Source organism: Ciconia boyciana, chromosome 5 (assembly GCF_034638445.1).
Source record: "Ciconia boyciana chromosome 5, ASM3463844v1, whole genome shotgun sequence".
Taxonomy (NCBI): Eukaryota; Metazoa; Chordata; class Aves; order Ciconiiformes; family Ciconiidae; genus Ciconia; species Ciconia boyciana.
In genome coordinates, this window is record NC_132938.1 from 36849335 (window position 1) to 36870355 (window position 21021).

The 21021-nt window shown below is 37.0% G+C and overlaps 1 protein-coding gene across 2 annotated transcripts in view; it reads left to right on the forward strand.

Moving 5' to 3' along the window:
- The window catches only part of CFAP97 (cilia and flagella associated protein 97), a 34611-nt gene extending 13957 nt beyond the window's left edge, over window positions 1-20654 (forward strand). For both annotated transcript variants that reach the window (XM_072862664.1, XM_072862663.1), the window contains 4 exons: window positions 8789-9051; window positions 17933-18083; window positions 18775-18898; window positions 19529-20654. In XM_072862664.1, coding sequence (XP_072718765.1) covers window positions 8789-9051; window positions 17933-18083; window positions 18775-18898; window positions 19529-19595 — 605 coding nt within the window. In that variant the 3' untranslated portion in view covers window positions 19596-20654. The remainder of the gene's footprint in view (window positions 1-8788; window positions 9052-17932; window positions 18084-18774; window positions 18899-19528) is intronic.
- The last annotated feature ends 367 nt before the right edge of the window (window positions 20655-21021 follow it).

Genomic DNA, 21021 nt, shown 5'->3' on the forward strand with positions numbered 1-21021 from the left:
TTGTTCTTGATAAAAGCCAAATTTTAAGTTATGCTATTCTGAATAATTTGAAATCTCACAAATAACATCATTTTAGTTGGAAACCTCATAGTCTCCATGCTGTATATTGCGCTTTGAATGCTTTTTAGGTGGGTATTGCTGTGCAGCTTTATCACTGATTTTAGAAATATTCTACAGTGACGAGAACTCTGAACAACAGATTGATAAAGATATGTGATAACACTTGGTTACTCCATCTGAAAGTTGTCATTTTATGTATGCTGTTACTGAAGTGAGCCTCACCAGGTACTGCAACTTGCTGTGCAGCCTTCATTCACCCTATGGAAAATAACTGAACTAATTTTAGTCAAAATGGCAGAAATCTATTTGGTAACAGTAGCTGGGGGCAAAGTGAAGATTATGCTTGAAAACTGGAGAGAAGCAGGTTCTGCACGTTGCCAAAGACAAATAAAGCATAGGAAGGTAGTCCTTATATTGGCATTTTTTAGACAGGAGTCGAACCCTGTTTCAAAGGGAAGGAAGAAGTACAAGGTATGGGGTGCACACTCACACTGTTTCAGTTGTAAGGAGCCCACAGTTTGCAGTGGGAACAGTATTGCTAGAAGCTGCAGGCCATAGTGAAAGCAGAGGTGGTGCAGGGTGGACGAATAAACTTGGAACTTTTTGGATCGATCTCTGTTGTGTGTTTCCAAATCAGTCCCGTGGCAGTGTCTGATGTTCAGTTCAGAGTGGCTTGGAGTTCAGGTGGAGGGAGCACCTCTCTGCAGTACCCTCCCTGAGGAGCAGAGCCTGCTCCACTCACTCATACTGAAGCCCTGTGGCTGCAAAGCCTGGAATACTAAAACCAGCCTGGGTCATGTTACAGTCTAGGTCCACCTGGACCATGTTCAAGTTACTGGACTTAGTGATTACTTACAATTATCCCTGCATTGTGATTAAAAATTCTTGAGTTTATCTGTTTTGGTAGCTATGAACTGCTGAATTGTTTAATTGTTTTTGGTAGCAGTTTTTATTTCTGTTAACGAAAACCACTTGCTGTTTGGGTGGCATGCTTATTTAAAATGTTTATAAATGCTAAATATATGACACTTGAATCATCTCATTTTTACAGACAGAGAAGTTGATGTTTAGGAGGCTTACATCATTTCATTACCATGCTAAGATTGATGTCATGTAGCTGTTGTCGTTATAGTGTATGACTATAAGAACTATTGTAGCACTGTGGAGTCAGACAGCCACACTACTTAGGAATTTAAATGTCTTGTCAGTGAGGCCAAGAACATAGGTACTCACAATTTCAGTTACCCAAGGTTAGTAGGGTTTATATTTTACAGACCTCTCCTCACTCTTTACCTCTCTTTTTTTCGCCACCTGCATGGAAAAAAATATAGGTGTGATTATAATTTTTCAGGTCAAAATACAGTTCTTCAGTTGTTTCATGATGTTATATGGGTTTTTGTATGTAATTCTTTTGTGAGTCAATGCTGCTTCTACTTTGCTATAAACCTTAAAGATCTTTCAGAAAATTAAAATAACTAAGAGCAATATTCAAAACCCATAATAATAAATGTCAGAGTTATCTCCTTCTCTGCTGTACTCTCGAGTAAGCTGAACACAAAAAGAGAATTAAATATGCCAATGCAAAGACATAGATTGTCAAAAATTGATTTTGGAAGTGCTTTCATAAAGCTCCATGTTAGAAAGCTAGGAATAAAAAAATGGGAAATTTTTCTGATGCTGTTTTGCTTGATCCTGTGTCTTGATCCAATGTCCCATGTAATTTTAAGGAATTGAGGTTATGCAGATAGAGATGGATTAAGCATATGCGTGTGAATTAAGCACTCATCCATTTCCATCCCATTATGCTACAGACTTGCTCTTGTCTTTAGACAAGTCTCTTGATTTCTGTAGTTCAGAATACAGAGTTGTATGCTAAAAATGCTGTGTATATCTCTATCTGAATTTATGCTGGGTATCAATACAGTAGTAATGGGTATATTACACAAGGTATATAGAGTGCTAAAGAATTTAGCACTTTGTGTTTTCTTCTCTGTAAAATGGGGTTGATACCTGCTTATTTTACAGAAGTGTCTGTGAGAATTAGTCTGTAAATCCAGGGTATTAGCTATTATTAACTTGAGGAGGTGGTGTGATGGGGTAAGTAGGACAATGGGCCACAGGCTGAAGACCTGAATTCTATCATTGAAGCTCTCACTGACCTATATGCTCTCTGATAAATCTTTTTGCCTCTTCTGTGCCTTAGATTTTCTATTGTAAAATAGTCACTTGGTGAAAAGCACTGTGATATAAATATCATTATTATGAAAGTAAAAGCTCTGTGTTTCTGAATAAAAGCTGTTGTAGAAAACTAAATAGCAGCTTCAACTGAACATGTAGCAATTGCTTTAACTTTTTTTTTTGCTATAATTTGTCACTCAGGAAACAGAATAAGTTTTTTATAACTTACATTTCTCTTCTTAGGAATATGTTATCTGTGTGCTCGTTCATGCTGAACTAGTGTATTTGTAGAATAATTGTTAAACAATATCTAAATTTAAAGTAGACTCTTAAATATATACATAAACACCCAAACTCTACAGTTGAACTAAATATGTATAGCTTTTTCACTAAGTTTTGTTTAGTTTCTATGTTCATAGTTTGAACTAATTGTGTATGTGTTTGTATACATATGCATAATTTTCACAGGTCTAGTAACTCATGTTGAGGTAAAAGAGCAATTATCAGCTTATTCTTATATTTAGAGTTTGAAAACAGATTGAAAATCTTTTAAGATTGTAAAGAGATCCAGACTTTCCCAACATCCATAAGAAAATGCGTAATTTTGGGAAAAAAAATTTCTGCACCTTTAAGGTATCTGTTGTCTTTCTCATGACATCAAGAAGTAACTAGCAGCCCTATTTAAGCATAAATTTTTCAAGAGGAAAATTTATACTTGAAAAGCACATTCTCCTTTTCTTAAAAAAAACATCAAATCACAAATTCTCCAAAATCCTTTTTAAAGAGTTCTGTGACATGAAATAATGGATATTCTAGAAAATATCTGTTTAGAGATACTAAAGAGAAATAGTTTTAGGTTGAAACTATTAGACATTGATGAAGAACTGTGATTTAATTATTTTGTATTTTTCAAATGTGTTACAGATGTGGTAGTGGAGCAGTATAAAACAAAACACCAGGCAAACTCAAAAGTGTACGCACTGAAGCAATTTAATGCATTTTCTTCTACTGGGGTTGCAACAGATACACTGAAACATGCATGATTTTAATTTTAGCCTTAATGCCATTAGGACAGCTGTACCATCCTTTCCTAATGTATTTGACTTGCTAATTATCATTTGTATTTTATATAAGGTTTGGCCTTTCTCACTTTGCAAGGTCATTTCAATGCTTACAAATTGAAAGCAATAAACAGCTTGTTTATTGCTTAAAAGAAAGTCAGGTGTCTCTCCATGGAAACCAGCTTTCATAGAAATCCTGTGAATACCAGAGAATTTTCTTTTCCTGCTTACCAGTAAATGAGAACTAGAACTGCACACTGTGCCAGTCTTCATGCAAATGCTGCTGCTTGTTTGTCCCCCTCCCCCAAATTATTGATTTATGGTCTGTCTGATAATGAAGTGGTAAGTAGGGATTTAGTTAAATTACCTATTACCCACTGATAGAGTATGAAGCTACAGGTAAATTATATTTAATTGTTCCAAGACTTACAAACTCTTTAGAACCTTAAATCATAACCTTAAACTGTAGTGTTGCCTCATGTTGTCATTGGCCACTGCAAAAATAGCCAGATAAACCGTTCAAGCACTTATGCATTGTGATTGAAGAGTAGTGTGGGTGCATTTTTTAATAAATCATTGAAATAACTTTGAAACTCAAATGTTTGGATTATATAAAACTAACTGTACCTGAAATATTTAATAGCATTTAGAATAAATGCATTTACCTCTTACATGGGATCTTGATCCTCTTTTGTTCATTGGTGGTGAATGGTCCCTGATGGTGTAGGCTTGTGCTGACCTCACTTAGACACCTACTGCCTGTGCCATGAAAGCAATGTTGTTGCCAGTGAATGTTGACATGCATTCAGTGCATGTGTCATACATGTCTGCTGTGGATTACATAATTTTCTGTCATAGTCAGTGTGCAGAGAATAGGAATATGATGCTGTGTAAGTGGTGTTTTCCAGAGTGCAGGTTGGACAGATTTTTAGCCAGGTAACTTTGGAAGTAGTGGAAACTATTACTGCTGATTTGAGGTTCCAGGGTCAGAAGCCTCATTCTGGACCATGGAAATCATGTCACCCCTGCTTCAGGCAGACCTGCAGAAACTTTTGCTCACTGCTTCATTACATTGCTACTGCGGTTTATTTGGGCATAGTTTAAGGAGCAGTGATTTCATGGATGTCCCCTGCCCTCTGCTTGTTTTGTTAGGAACAAGCACTTACCCTGTAGTATTAGTGATCTTCTTTCAGTAAGGCACACAGTATGCATTCTGTTGCTTGTCTCTTTTCTACTAAACTTTAAACTCTCCTGTTGCACAGTTCCTAAGGAGATCCATGTTGCATTTGCTGTGATTTAGAAAAGGTTATCTATGGATAGGCTTCTGTCAGTTACGGTTTGTTTTGAAGTGGTGTTTGCAGCTTAAATTCTTCGTTAACATAGGTCTTAACTAAGTAAAACACAACTCTAATTTATTAATTTATCAGCTTGAAGAACAACAAATGAACTACTTTTAATGTGTTATCTGATCCAATGCCTTGGTGTATTGTAGCACTGTTGCTGCAAAGACCTACTTGTGAAATTTCAAAGGCGGTTCTTCCTTAGGTCATACAGAAGACTAACTGTAAAAAGCTCAGTTGAGGAACTGAAGAAACTAGTGAGGAACTGGAGAGTTTTAGATTGATCTTTTCACCCCATCCCCTTGAAGGAAACTTGCTGCTGCACATGTTGTATTGGGTCTGAACTTTCGGTGCAAAATTAATGAGTCTGCTGTAATTCAACAACGTATCAAGAGATTAGATACTGGTTTTTGTCAGTCTTCTGCTCAGGCTTCACTGAATAACTTCACAGCAGGACATTCATGGTGATCTTGACACTTCTTTCACTTTCATGGTGATCTTAACTATTCTTACACTTTATTAATAATGGTTCTTTTGCATTGTGATAAATTTGATATTATCACTGTTAGCAAGCCCTTAACCTCAAGAGTTGTCAGAAAGCTGTTGGCAGTAGTAAGGTCAGTTTCTCCACTAAGTATAAATAATAAATAATAATGAGGCTAAGAATGAAGGCATATGGAAGAAAGTGGGCTGGAGTCTCTTTTCTGCCTGCTGCAAATAAGAAAGGCTATCTTTGTGGCAAGGTGATAAAAGGTGTGGATGAGGCACTGTAGAAGGAAAATATATTGAAAGGCAAAAGACTTATGAGGGCTAAGGAAAGGAGGAAGAAAGAAGAAATTAATGAAAACAGAGAAGTCTGTGTGTTGGGGGGATGTGACTGAAGAAGCTGGAAGGTGAGAGTAAAGCTAGTAAAATTTTGTCATGCTTTACTCACATATGTAAGATGTAGTATCCAGTAGAGCGATGCATGGAAATGTGTGTAGATATGTATTCACACAGCCTAAGAGCTTCTGGTAAAATACCGGTGGTGTTTAATGCTACAGAATTGCATACCACTGCCCCCAGGAGATCTGGGTGACCAAGTAATGCAGTGCTTGTTGAGCCTCGTGTGTAGCAATCGCTGCAGGGCTCCTTGAATCATTATTTCTAAAAGCATTTACTGACCAGCATTGAGGGGAAAGGGAAAGGTGTGTGTTCCATGTCGTTGCTCTGTTTTTATTTTTTTTTCATCACAGCTGATAGGGATTTTCCAGAAAAATTAGAAAGTCAAAAGATAAATAAGCATCAAGGTAATTACTTATCTGTAAGCATTTTAATCTGTGTTTAGTGGTTGTAGTTCATAGCTGCATCATCAGAATATACACTCTTGACCAAAGTATAGCCAGCTACCTTATAGAGAATTTAAAAAACCATATACCAGTGAAGACATGAAACTTGTATTTCTAATTAAAAATGTCCTCATTCAGAATGCCATTGCTTTAAATGGAATCTGACTAGTTCACACCTTTCACAGAAATAAAAGAGCTGTTTGGAATTCGCACTGACAGTTATTCAGAAGCTTAAATGTCTCTTGTAAGAGACTGCATCACCAATAGCATTGGTGCCACAAAGCTAGGTCAAGACTTCAGTTGAACAACTGTTCTTTGCCACAACGTGATTTCCACTCTTGCATATGATGTGCAGTCTTGTTTAACCTGTGAGATGCTGTGGATGTAAGGCAAAAGGTGAAATTATCTTTCATAGCTTCGTAATAATACAATTATCAATTATGTAACATGATCTGTAATAAATATCTTCTTCAGATGGTTGCTCAAATTACTTTCTTCCAACTGTGTTCTGCATTGCTGGTTTTGCATGTTCCCGTAACGACATATTTAATTATTTTTTACTGAGAACTATGCTGCAGCTTTGATGTTACCGTGTGAATTGTGTGGCTCTAGTTATTTTCTGTGCATTTCTTTTTGTCCCTTGTAGGTGTATCCAGATGAGTATTGTCCCAGATTTGTCTCCTCAAATGGTGCTGATGGCTGTACTAGTTTTCCCTTGAGAATAACTTACTAAATTGTAAAGATGCTTTTCAACACATTTATACTTTATTAACCTGTTTGTTGGTACACTTGATCTGCACTAGTTTGCATTGTGTCTTGGTTTTGAGGTGATTTGCATCTTCTCTTGACAAATTAAAACAATATTTGCTCATGTGAACAACCTCAGAGTTAGAGCTGCCTAGGGGCGGTTCTTGCCTATATTGACTAGCGTACTGATGGTGCAAGCTTACTTATTTCCAGAAGGATTTTGAAATTAATGAACTGTTTGGATTTTGAGTTCTGGATACTGTTTCTAAATTTCTCAAAGACAGTAGCAATATTTGCTTGCATCAATTCTGGAATAAACTCAGTTGAGATACTGCAAGAAAGATTTAATTTCGTTTTGTTTTGAAGTAAGAACATGCTCATCATTCTTTGAGGTTTTTAAGGTATTAAAGGCTGCCTCAGACATCCCTTCCCAAAAAAATTGCTGATGTGGAAGTGTTTGCTGAGGACGTATTACTGCATGCCTGGGTGTTTTTTCTTTCTGCTTTTCTCAAAGCTTCTGCTTTGTGGATGCTTGTTTTGCTTCTGTGAGGCTTTTAAGGCTAAGAGTGAGGGGTATGTTCTGGAGGCACTGTGGTATTGGAGGAATGTGGGGAATGGCTTGAGTAAGGTGTCCTCGTCTGTGTCTCAGCTCCAAAAATGTTTGATCTAACCTGGTACTGCCATTTTTGTACCATAGATAATGCAATGGTTTGATGGGATAATACCATGACAGCAAAACTCTTAAAACAGTTGCCAGAAGATCTACTGCAGAGCTTTAGAAAGCAAAGGCTTAGAAATAGGTCAATAGCAAAGCTCCAGTGGAACTATAATAAACATAGCTGGCTCTGGCTGAGAGTGAAGTTTTCCAGTTATTATCTTATTTTGCAATTGTGCAAGTCTGTCTTGCTGTGTATTTTTAAGTGTGTATTATTTGTTCTTTTGTCTTGAAACCTCATCCTGGTTTAATTTGTCATTTTTTTACCGTTTTTAATTGCCAGGCCGTCGTAATTTTTCTTCTGTTATATATGCTCACTCATTTCTCTCCATCCATTAAATTTAATTTTCATCTTTACCTTTGCAATTCCTGCACCAACATGATGTAGGATCGCTTCAGGAGCAAAGGATCAACAAAATCACTTCAGGAAATGCATTTTGTGTCTCTGAGTCATGCTTCTCCAGTGTCAGTTTTCTGTCTGAAATATCATTTCTGTTCTGCCTCTCAGCTGAGACAAATATTTTTGATATCTTTGGAGCAAAGTTTAAATCTCTTTCCATGTGCAAACATCTAAATACTGATTTATGGTTTAATTATTTGTTCTGTAAGTTATTTCTAGTCCTGGCTTCCTGAAGCTGTGTTTTCTATTGCTTGGAAAACTTCTCTGATGCTTATATTGGTGGCACAAATGATACCACTGTGATGATGATTATGTTCAATGTTGCTTTAGTGCTGTATAATGGTAGCCCCATTAGCATATATATATAATTGCCTATGCTGATTGCTGGTACCATAGTAACTACAGTAAAAATATTTGAGGATGGAAGTCTGAGCACATTGTGTCAATGTAGAAGTTGGGCAAGCATACTGGTAAAGGTAGAGATCAGGGGTGATCAGAGTCAAAGGGGGATCAGGAATACTGACTGTGCACATAAGGCTGATTTATATTCTGATTTCTAAATTACAGATACATTCTACACAAATGCTTACAGAGTGTCTGTGTGCATATTGCTGATTCTCTTGTTTTGCTCAGTTGTTTGCTGCATCTGTTCAATTCCTCTGGATTACCAGTCATAAATGGGGAGGAGGGGGATTCCTAGTGAGAAGGAAGCAGATAGGTCTTAATTAAGGCCAAAAGTAGACTTGATTTTTGTGGTGAAACTTGTGTAAAATGAATGTACTGAGGACAACTAAGCATCCCTGAAAAATTCTGAAATGCGTAAATCTGGAATTCAGATGGAGGGAGGTGAAATGTACCTTGGTGTTTCATGTCTGTAAATAAATCCTAATAATAGAATACAAGATATGTGTTTGTTTTGGTCTTTTAATCTGAGTATTTTACTTTTTGCCATTTTAAAGCTTTCCTACAGTTGGAGAAAAAAGAACAAAAACTATCCATCGATCAGCCATCTAAAGGAACAAGGAAAAATTATTCCTTCACAAATGAAGAAGTAAGACAGATTGATCGGGAAAACCAAAGGTTGCTAAAAGAACTGTCCAGACAATCTGCAAAGCCAAGAAGAAGTACCACATTAAAGAAGTCGGCTGTACCACCTCCTAAATTGTACCACAGTGCCCTCAACAGGCAAAAGGAGCAGCAAAGAATTGAAAGAGAAAACCTGGTAAGTTTTGAGACTGATTTGGATCGGTAAATTGAGAAGGACTGTTTTTTGTCAGATGAACTACTGCTAAATACTTACAAAACTGATAAGGCAGCACTTGGAGCTTTACTGCAGTAAGTCTACAATGAATTTCCTTTACTGTGCTGTTTGCATAATTGTTTGTATTGGGGGGGGTGGGGAGTTATGTTTTTTTCAGATGAAAATAGATTTTACTTTATATGAGTCTGCTCTACTTTAATATTAAATTTAAGAGGAACAACCATTATTGTTAACACACTTATAACTTTGGATAGCAGTCTAACTCTGTTCATCCTGCTTCATGCATCATGATTACTAGTCTCTCAAGAACAGGGTTGCAAAAAACAAAGCAATCAATATGATAGCATCAAACCCATTATATTTGAAATACAGAGGATACAATGTGAATGTCAGTTTTGGTTTTTGACTCATTTTATAGCTATCCATCTCTTTCAATATTTGTAGCGTTCTGCTTGTCACAGTATTTGAATGTAATGGCAATCACAGTAACTTACTTTAGTGGAAAACAGAAATTCAGACTCATTTATAAGGATATTGGCAGAGTTGTCAAATAAGAAATACAATACTGATTTGAGTAAGGTATTTTTAGTGATTGAATACATATTGTAACACATATAATGGTATTTTCATATTTCCTAGTTGTTTATTACTGTGTTTGAAAAGCAGAAAAAAAAATAGTTAAAATATTTGGAAAATTTATAGTGGAAGTAATTTATTCACTTTTTTCATCTGTGTAAGTGTAGGTTGCAATTTCCTTTTATATAGATAGACAGAGATACAGATTCAACATGGAGGAAGTCTAATTGACCTATTGTCATGGTTTAACTCCAGCCGGCAACTAAGCACCACGCAGCCATGCTCTCACTCCCCCACAGTGGGATGGGGGGAAGAGAACTGGAAGTGTAAAAGAGAAAACTCGTGGGTTGAGATAAGAACAGTTTAATAAATGAAATAAAATAAGATAATAATTATAATAAACTATAGTGAAAAGGAAAATAACAAAGAGAGAAATAAAACCCAAGACAGACACATGATGCAAATGAAAACAATTGCTCACCACCAACTGACTGATGCCCAGCCAGTCCCTGAGCAGTGGTCCCCCCCACTAACCTCCCCCCTCGTTTTATTGCTGAGCATGATGTCACATGGTGTGGAATATCCCTGTGGTCAGTTGGGCTCAGCTGTCCCAGCTGTGCCCCCTCCCAACTCCTTGTGCACCCCCAGCCTACTCGCTGGTGGGGTGGGGTGAGGAACAGAAAAGGCCTTGACTCTCTGTAAGCACTGCTCAGCAATAAGGAAAACATCCCTGTATTGTCAACACTGTTTCCAGCACAAACCGGAAGCATAGCCCAGTACTAGCTACTGTGAAGAACATTAACTCTAGCCCAGCCAAAACCAGCACACCTATTCAGGAAAATCTGTTAGGCTGTAGTTCTTCCAGCTTTCAGACATATAGATTGTTAAAACTTTTCAAAGTAGGAAACTTTGTCCCCAGCTTCACTAGACTACAGTTGACCAAAATAACATTATACTTCACACACGGAAAGAATTTGGCATAAATACTTGTTATAGATGTGTGATACTTCTCATTGTCTGCAGAATAAATGTTTTTAGGCTTCAGTGTTTTTAGGTTGCCTGGAGGGCTTTCTTCATGTGTTGTGGGGTTGGTTTTTTTCTTGTTTTTTGTTTATTTAAAATGTTGAAGGCAGGACTTGCTCTTCTACATGAACCTTGATAATAAGAGTGTATTCTTAGGCTGTGGGGAGGAAGTGCTGTGTCACACTTATGATCTAATAGTAATATACTGTATTTATTAATATACTGTAATATTAATATATATGATGTTTTACGATACGCTTCTGTTTGAGTACAAAGCCACAAACCTTTTCTCTTTTGATATATAGTGATATTTTGTCCAAGAATGTCTTGCCTTTGCAACTTTTGGATCAAAAATTCAGCAAACCTAAACACAGATAGTAATTTCCCATGTTGCTGTTTTAGTAAATGCTAGAGATTAATGGTGGTTGCTTGCAGTCTGAGAAATAATATCCTTCATTTACTTATTCATTTATGCTTTAGTTGTTATCAGCAACATGAGTGGGCACATTTGACATCAGAATCATTCATTAGAATTTATGTTAGGACATCATGCTATTTTAGACTATAAAAACATTTGGTTTATTCTTTTCCCCAAACTCCAGATGATATATTCTGCTCTTCTTTTTGGAAGAGTGATTCATCAGTATAGCTCTTATGTTTTGTTTAACATTGCTATCATTTTTGAGCAATTCTGTTTACTTTTTTATTCTGTTTGAAGTGTATGTGCACCTAGAGCATCACAGTCGTAACACTGATTTTTTTTTTTTTTTTTTTAGTACTACCTTTTGGGATTACAAGTATGACATGCTTTTCTCAGAGACTGTAAATGAAAGAGCTGCCGTACTCTGCCCACTGATGAGGGGTTTTTTGCTTTGTATAGCTAAAAGTATGTGCTTTATGAACTTGTTTTCTGGTAAGCAGCTTTCTTCACCTTTGTAGACTGAAGAGCTGGAATTCCATGGAACTTCCTTATCAATATTTCCTCTATTACTTGACAGGAATTTTTTTCTTATACAAGGCCTGAGGTACTGCATACAGGATATGCTGCTTGATACACCTTTGTGAAATGTTTGTTGGAGAAGGATGCAGGGTTTTGGTAAATAATTCAAGAATAGAAATCTGTAACAGTATTCTGTGCAGGGAGTCAAAGAGTTTTGATGCAGAGATTTTGTTTGTTTGTTTTCCCTGTTGGATTACAACTTTTATAATTTATTGTCCTGAGGTTAACAACTTGTGTAGGGAAAACTTTCACTTGTTCTGCGAGAACATTCTTGGAGTAATGCCTATATTTACTGTTATCAGAAAGACAGCTTGATTTCTGGTGCAGGCATTTGGCATCAGAGGTGATGCAGGGAAAGTAATTTGAATATTAGGAAATCAGAGAGGAATCTAAGCGGTTTGGTGCTCTCTAGTTTTGTGAAAGGGTGCAAGGAGGTACAGGGAATATGTGTTGCTCCCACAGACTCTGCTAGAAAGAACTATGATGGAATAAAAAGGTGCATTGCTCTGAAGAACAGTAGTTATAAGGTAGTGATTAGCAATTTATGGAAAAAGCACAATTAGCAAAATAGATTGCAGTTAAAATTAATGTCAGAATTTTGTATTTGCTGCTTTTGACTGTATGCTTTCATAAATGGAACCTGCTTTTGATTGCTCATCTGAGCTAGCAAGACCAGAGTGCGTCTCTTGCCAATAGAGGATGCTGCTGATTCAGAAAACATTCTACTCTTGTATTTGAAGATACTCTCAACCCCTTCTCCTCTCCAGTGGAAAGGGACGTAAGCGTAACTGATGTGTTACTTTTTTCCCATGTCTGCATATATGTGTGTCTATCTGTATTGACGTATTAATCATTGTTTCTGCCAGTATAAATAAGATACTCAACTTCATAGACTGGACGCTACACACCATTTAAACTTTTAATGGTTTATTGTGTGATACAAAAATCTATACTGGTATATACAGGTAAGTACTTAGGGAACATGAAATACAGATTTGTAGCCACCACACCATTCTTCAGTCGCTTCATCTAAACTTAGAAGTAATTCATATCTCTGTGTTGTTTTTTGTTGTGTTTTTTCCATCTTTTTAATTAATTCTGACTAGAATTTAGGTGTTAGATGACCTTAGGGAGCTAAGCTGCTATGTTCAGCCAAGTTCCTAAGGAACAAGTGACCTTTTGAGTTCACACTGGAAGATCTCAGCAGGTCTGGGACAGCAATTCTCAAACCTTAGATCAAGGGGGATGAGGATATTCTCCTTTTCTGTGGATATTTGGTCTTCCCACGCATCCCTGTGCGTTCTTCCTACCCCATGCTGTTGTGACTCACTGCACATAACACTCCATGTTGTTCATTCCCCCACCTCATACTCCCCCAAAAGGTACCCTAAGCCCCAACAGATCCAACTCTGGTCCCAGTTCCAGTATAGTCACCCTCCCACACAAATAAAAAAAGTCACTTACTGTGTTTCTCTGCAAGGGCTGTCTTTCTCTTTTCACCTGCTTGGTTCCCCGAGTCATCGGTGCTGCAGATGTCATTAATGCTTCTCCCCACCACTTGCTCTAGTCATTGTGGCCTCTACCAGCACAAATATCCTTCAGCCAAACTGTTCCCCTTCTCTTGCAATCTGGGCTGCCTTTTGTCTTGCTGGAAAACCTGAACCTCCTTTAGAAATGCAAGTACTGTACTGCTATAAATGAATGTATATTCATTTGTCTCAGCTTGATTTAATGGTGCTGATGGGCTGTGGTAATTGGGTGGGGAGAAAAGGGCAAGGGAGGGATAGTGCCTCTGGCCATCCCTATAACTGCCTGCCACCACATACAAAGAATATGCCTTATCTTGAGCTACAGCCTTCAATCCTGTGCTGCGCCGTACCTGCCCTGCCATCCGTGTCATGCTGCAACCAGGGGGGTACCTTCTAGGCATGGAAAGAAACAGGAGGGGGAGGGCACTGGTCCATCAGAGTTGTGCCTGGGCACCTTGTCCTTTCCTCCCTCTATGTATTCCGCGCTGCTTTTTCTCTGCCTTCCCTTTGTCCCATCCCCAAGGACCACCCCCAAGTCTGAAAGCATTAGGCTTCGGATGCTGCATATTTATGTGGTTGTAGAAAGAATACCAAGGTTGTTCGGCCTTACTGGTCTCAGTCTGGAGGAGAAAGCTGTAGGAAATGCAGTTGTGAAAGAGAATGTAGGCTTCTGGGTCGTCTGAGGAGCTCAGAAATATTCGTGTTGGGTTGGTGGCTCCTTAGAAACTCAAGCACACAGGGTTTTATACGGTATTTTCACTTACTGGGTTCAAAGCCATTTTATGCCAAGACTAAAGACAAAATGTTGGTAGTTCCTGAGATTACAAAGTGCAATGGAAAAAAAAAAAAGAAGATGCTTCTATGGCCCTCATCAGGGGAAGCTATCAGGATGTGGAATTGGCACGCAGATGTGCCTGGCTAAAATATACTGCAGTATGGTGCAAATAAAGTGCAATTCTGTGATCGTAGTATTTAGGCTATAGGCTCTTTGTGGCTCTCAGATTTTATTTTTTTTTTTGTGGTCTGCTGATTCCTGACCCAGACTTGAGATTCCTGAACACTGCTGTGGTAATTATACTAAAGACTGATTAATTGGCAGGTTCAAGGAAAGTTTTGGTTATTTTGCACACTGCTCAATTTTGTGGGATTTTTTTTTTTGTACTTATAGCCTACTTTGTGGTGATGCCAGCCACACGTAAACTTGATAGCTGTTCAGTTAAAAAGACTTTTCTGGAGATTAAAGAACTTTAAGAGTTTTTTGACATTTAGAGTTTGTCAGGTTAAAGCTAATTAATGCAACTGGCAATTGAAGAAAATTACAAATACTTGTATTGATAAGAATGAACAGAAACATGTCCTTGAATGCACTTTTATCTACTCCCCCTCCCCCACCTGGACTCTGCAAAGGGACAGTGTGGTCACTAACATCAGTGACATTAGAGGAGGCATAATATAAATAAATTTGAACAGCTGTCAAGGCACACTAGTCAGCTGGTTAGGATTCAGAGGTGGTGAAACTGAAGCTGTCATGCATTTAAAAAGCAAAGTAAAATAAGAAAAAGTAACTGTTTTTTACCTTCTCTCTGAACTCAGTTTAGGAGTGTCGCATTTTCAGTGGTTTTTTTCTTTCTTTTTCAACATAGCTTCAGAAAAGTCTGTACTGATTTTTTTTCTTTTCTTTTTCCTTTTTCTGACAGAGAACATTAGAATTAGCTTTAGTGCTCTCCTGATACGCCCAAACTTGAGTTAGCAGCATTTATCTTGGCCCATTGTATAGCAGCAATCTTTTGATATGGTGTCGGGTTCCTGTGTTCTCCAATTGTTGGCAATCCGACATTTCCTTTTGTCATTGACAATATGTATTTTAGTGTCTTTATAGATACTAATCTAAGTCCAGATGCCTAGATTTATAAAGGATTATGCTATTCCTAGAAGGTAATCGTGCAGGAACGCCTTCTGTGATTTTTTTCTTTCTTTTTTTATATTATTTTTGTACTTTTATTGTAAACTCAGTATTATAATAAAGTAAAAGAAGATGGGGGAAATAGAAGCCTTGGGAGGCTTTTGCCAAGCTGGGAGGTCATCAATGATATGGTATTATATATGTATTGAGCTTGAATCAAGAGCTCTAAGGAGCTACAATGCAATTTAGAGCAGCTAATGACATTCCTGACATTAGTGTCTGTTACTCTTTTTTTTTTTTTTTAATTCCTTAAATCTGATCGGGAACATATATTTGGTTCTGAACACCTGGATTATGTTATGTGATCTGATTCTTTGGTCATTAAGATAAATGACGAAATTTCTCTTTACTTTAGTGGTGCAGGATTAAGGCTCCAGAGATTTAGCACTTCAAAAGAACAAGGAAGGTGGCAGTGTTCTTCAGTCCATTTCTCAAAAGGAGAACATAATGAAAGAATTGGTAGATTTATATTTATAATTGAAAAAGAACATTTGTTCGAGGTACTTGTACCATTGTACAAGGTAGTTCCTTGGTTAAGGACCTCAAGATTGTAGGGTTGGTAATAAAAATATAAGAATCGGATTAGTTCTGGGTTACAGATTTAGTAGGTCAGGGCTGCCATTTCAGTGTGTTGATGAGTTCTTTTCTGTGTGCAGCAGGCCATTCTCCAAACTGCAAAATTCATGACTGCAAATAGTGTGTAAGTTAACATGCCCTTGGTACAATTCACAGCAGAGGGCAAAGGAACCACAGGAGCTATTCTCTCATCCTCTAGAAGAGCTTTTCTTAGAAGTCTTCTGCACCACAGAATCTATAACTGCTCTTTCCGTAGCTCAGGGCTGTGTCAAGTCCAGTGTTAATCTGTTCAACAAAAAGTAATGTTTTAGTACTGAGAGAGGTCTCTTCTTTTGCTTTAGGAATGGGGACTTGATACTTGTCAAAATACAGGCGTAGAAGGAAAAGCAGAAAATTGTATTTAAGCTAGAATAAAGCGGGCATATGTAAATATTGTATGTTCAGAATCAAGGTTGAAATTACTGCAGTGTTAAGGTACGCAAATTCTATGAGACTGTTACAGTTGCAGTGCAGACTTGAAACATGCTCGACTCTCATAGGGAAGTCACTTCTACAATTTACCTGATCCATTTGTGATTGAAGCATATTGAGAGCTTCCATTTTTAATATTGAAGGTAAATAAGTTATCTCTGCAAGTCTAAATGTATGTAGTTGTGTTAGGAGATGCAGATGAAGTAAAATGTTGGATGTAACATTTAGAGGCAAGTCTACCATTTCATGTTCTGCAGCTGGCTTTAGTGAAGAGTTATTTCTAGCTGAAGTCCTTCCTTTGACTTTTGCTTACTTAGGTATTTCCACTTGATGATGAACTGGCTGGCACTTGATGCAAGCAGTTGTGACATATTATGTCTGAGCCAAAATCACTTGTCCTTTCTCCCTTGTGCACTCTGTGCAGGTTTCCAGTGCCCATGCATGAACTACCAAGACTTTGTAGATTCCTATTACAGCTAGGCAATGACAACTGACATCCTGTGAATACTATACTATTTCCTAAGTCACTTTCTGTAATTTTTTTATTTATTCTTCTTTTAAAAATAAATAATCAGTACCTGATTGGAAGTGGGGACGAATGATCGTTTCCTACAAAGTGCAGTTTAATGGCTATAAAGACAGATTCTTGACTTCTACCATATAAGTATGCATCTAGACAATACATCCTTATTAACAGAGGTATTTTTAGTACTTTGGAGACTTGTGTAATTGCAGTTTGCATTTTCTGTTATTGATAGGATGCATGTCATAACCCTGACCAGCAATGGTTTTCTCATTGCCAAATGTTTGTAGGCCATCAAATGAATTGAAATTAGCGGAGGGAACATATAGATCTATGCAAGGCAAGCACTGGAGGCGAAATATATTAACAATGTGAAGTTGTTAATTGGAAGTTGTATGTAGCTGGGTACTTCCAAATTTGTCCTGCCATCAGGTTCTTTGTTTAGATTATGGAAATTTCTTAATCCTGTTTCAAGTAGAAGTAGTTATGCAGAATGGGAAACTGTATCTTACAAATACTACGTAAGTAGCTGTTCTAATGTAATGCTTGCTGCATGATTGCCAGGGTTAATTTCAACAAGACAAAATGATGTCTATAACAATAATTTCAACTAGAATCTCTTAAAATTACATTATGGATAAAACAAATAGTGTCCGGTGGATGTTCGTGCTTTCCTTTTGACATTACTTTCACAGAATTGAGGTCAGTAATCCTCTCTGGGGATCCTGTAGGGCAACATAAAATGCTCTAAGTATGTCTGCAAAGCAAAGATTAAAAAAAAAAACAACTTCTCATCCTTCCAGAAATTTAGAAAAGAGGAGTAACCAAAGGTAGGATTAGAAGAGTGCAGCCCATCTTCCCACCACCTTTACTATTGCCAAACAGATGTGTTGTTTCAAGTTATCATAAAGTACAGAGAACTATGGGGTACTAAAGATGTACTCAACATAGAACTGATGATAGGCAAGGGATACTTACTATTTGTGTCATCTTCTAACAGTGAGAAAAGAATTGAATGTGAGCAGAATAGCCTGTATTGGTAGTTGGAGTTTGTGTTGTGCAATACTAAAAATTTTGGGGTTTTTTGCAGTTCACATAAGAATCAATTTGTGAATGTTTGTTTTGTAGCTTCTTGTTCATCCTTTCTCTTTCTTGATGATATTTTTTTTTTCAACATTAAGGCTTTCCTGAAAAGACTGGAAGCAGTGAAACCAACAGCTGGTATGAGGCGTTCTGAACAACTGATGGACTATCAGCGCCAGATGAGTTATCTAAATTCTTCACCGTCTGTAAGAAGAGGAAGATCTGCTTTCAGCCAGCTTAGTCCTTCCAGTAAGTACTTTGAAGTTGCAGATTCTTGCATGCGTTTATCTCTTTTTATAATTCAGAATTGTGAGGCACTTGCTGTGAAGAATAGCAAATAAGTTCCTTTCTCTGTCTTCCTTAGATTGAGCATTTATCACACAGAAATCATTAAAGTGATTTTTTTTTAATCATACCAAAAGTATGACGACCATATGAATTGTTTACTTACCATCCTAAATTTCTAATAAATTATCTTGTTAATAATATTTTCTAAGAAAGTCAAAAAATCACTGTTGTAAAGAAATATTTCTCATTTTGCCAGTACCCTTTATTGAAAGGAGAAGAGAAAGAAAAAAAAAAAAACCCAACACAAAAACCCCAAAGAAGTTTCAAATTCTCATTCAGAAAATGTAAATCTACTGATAGTAGCCTTGTTTCTCTTAGAAATTGTGCGTGTAATACTTGGAAGTAGATCATGTGTCCCCATAGATCCACATGTGTCAGGTTGAAGAACCACAGCACTATGGCATAGGCTTGAATTCTTTGTCCTGACCATTCACAAACAACTCATAACATTTTGGGTTTGTGTTCAACTGACTGTGACTTGTTTTTTTTCTGCAACACTCATTACCATAGTTTCCAGTACTAATATAGCATGAAGTTTTCTGTTGTACCGAGCACAAGTATTCTCACTTTTTGTGTGTGTGTGTGTTAACAGGAGGCACTTCAAGAGCATCTGCTGTACCAAGTACGATGAGCCAGAGAAATGAAAAACCCGTGTCTGATCCAGCCAGTGGGGCATTACAGAGACCTAAACCCACTAATGTTCGCGCTGCTTGGTTGTAAGTGCGTTCTTTGCCTCGCGTCCTGAGATAACCTCAGACTTCTATTTTTAGTGCTTTTGTAAAATCTATGTGCAAAAATATTTTCTGCATTGTTCAGTGATTAAAATGCATTGCATATGATATAATTGCTTATAAAATGGTTTTAAGTTAACACTTTCACTTCAGTCAGTGTTTTCCATGACAGGAAGAACTTATGAAAGAGAAGGAGGTATTTAAATGGACAAGGTAAATAGAAATTGCCAATTATTATTTTATTCTCAAATCATAAGTGGAATTTGTATCCATAACATGGAAGGACAGAATTGATGCACTATAGGCGCAAGATGTAAAGAAAATCTTTAAAATAATAATATTTTAAAATATTGCATTAAACTTAGAAGCATATGCTTAATTCCTAGATCATCCTTGCTTTTCATCCTGGCTTTAGGTAAGCCTTCTGAACTTTGTGGGTCATGTTCTTATGACTGAAAGAATCTTCTTTTTACAGCAGCATGAAGGGGTGAAAAGCAGATTGTGTATTCCTGCATGGTTAGCTAGAATACTGAGGCTGCAGAAGATTATGTTCTGCCACTCTTGCATTCCAGGTGTTGAACGTTTTTTTTGTACTCAAGGCTGTGTCTCTTCCAGATTTAAAAGAATTTTGGAAGTTGTATTGGGACCTTTGTGTAGGAAAGAAGCATCTGATGCTATTTGAACAAGAGTAAAGACTGAAGTGAACAACAGTTTCAGATTCACTCTAAACAAGAGTAAGTTTTAGTTACTTCTTATGCTAGAGGATATTAAGCAAGGGAGATATTTCATGGCCCTGCTTTTGCAGATCCTTGCCCTTCTCGGTGGGGAGATACAAACTTGAGCTGCAGGAAACTTGAATGTCAGATTTTGAGAGTGACTACTAACCAGGGTCTAAAAAAAAAAAAACAGACAGTAGAAAAAAGAAAATCTTGTTATGCTTCTTAACCTGTTTTTTAATGTCATGTTGATACCAAATATTTGTAGTAGTGTCAGATAAGCTTCAGTAGTAACATCCATTTACAAGGGGAGCAAATTTAATGGAATTGGTAATTGCAAATAGTAGCTGGTATGCTTTATTTCTATACATAAAGGCAAATTTTCAGTGAACTTCTTTTGTAGGACTGTAGTCTTATAAAGAGCATAAACTGTGATGCCACTATCCATGGATATTGCAGGAACCCTGCTTGCTTCCCCAGCTTCTTCCCTGGAGAGGTACAGGAAATCTCTTTGTATTATGCATAAAGAAAAAAAAGCTGTACTGAGTAATGCTGGGTCTTAGCCCTATGAAAAAGAAAGTTTATTATTCTTTGCTTGTGCTTGCATGAGGGCTTAGGCTTTCAGGTATTCTGCATTGTAACAAACTTTTTACTTGGTCCTGTGTGATAGTTTGGCAGAGCTTCTGCACCTGGTGACCTGCGGATCAAATTTAGCTGTTTGACAATATTTGAACTTCTAACTTTAAGCAGCATTGTGGCAAACAGATTTTTATTGCAATTATTATTCATTGATAGGGACTGTAACGAATTCTTTGCATAGTGCTGCTGTATTTATTTGTACTATTGTGCTAATTAAAATTATTCACTATTTAAAGATTTTGTCCTTGAATGTGAATATCAGGGTCACAGTTTAAATACTTTTGAATGTTCATATAATAATTTTTTTCTGTGAAGGAATTCACAAAATGGATTACTTTTAATTGCTTCATCTTATTTTATTTAACTTTGGTATGAAAGACTGTCAATTTTGTATGTCATTTTTGTAAATCATAAGAAATAAAATATTTAACATGAATTGTTTGTCATTGCAGTCGCTTCTTTCAGAATTTTATAATTGGTATTAAAGTGCAAAGGAGGTCACGGGAGAAGTGTTTTGTACTATGTGTAGTTGAGGAAAATGCAAAGAATGAGTTTATTCATTGATACACTTTACCTGTTAGTGACTTTGGTGTGGGTTTTTTTAAAATAAGCCATATTGACAGGTCTTCATTAAGTTAGATAATCTCATCAAGATTTTTATAGCAAAAAATCCTGTTTCTAATAGGCTTGTTTTCTGTCTTTTTTTGTAAACAGACAGTTTATGTTCTCTTCTACTTCCTTCCCCCTGCCCCC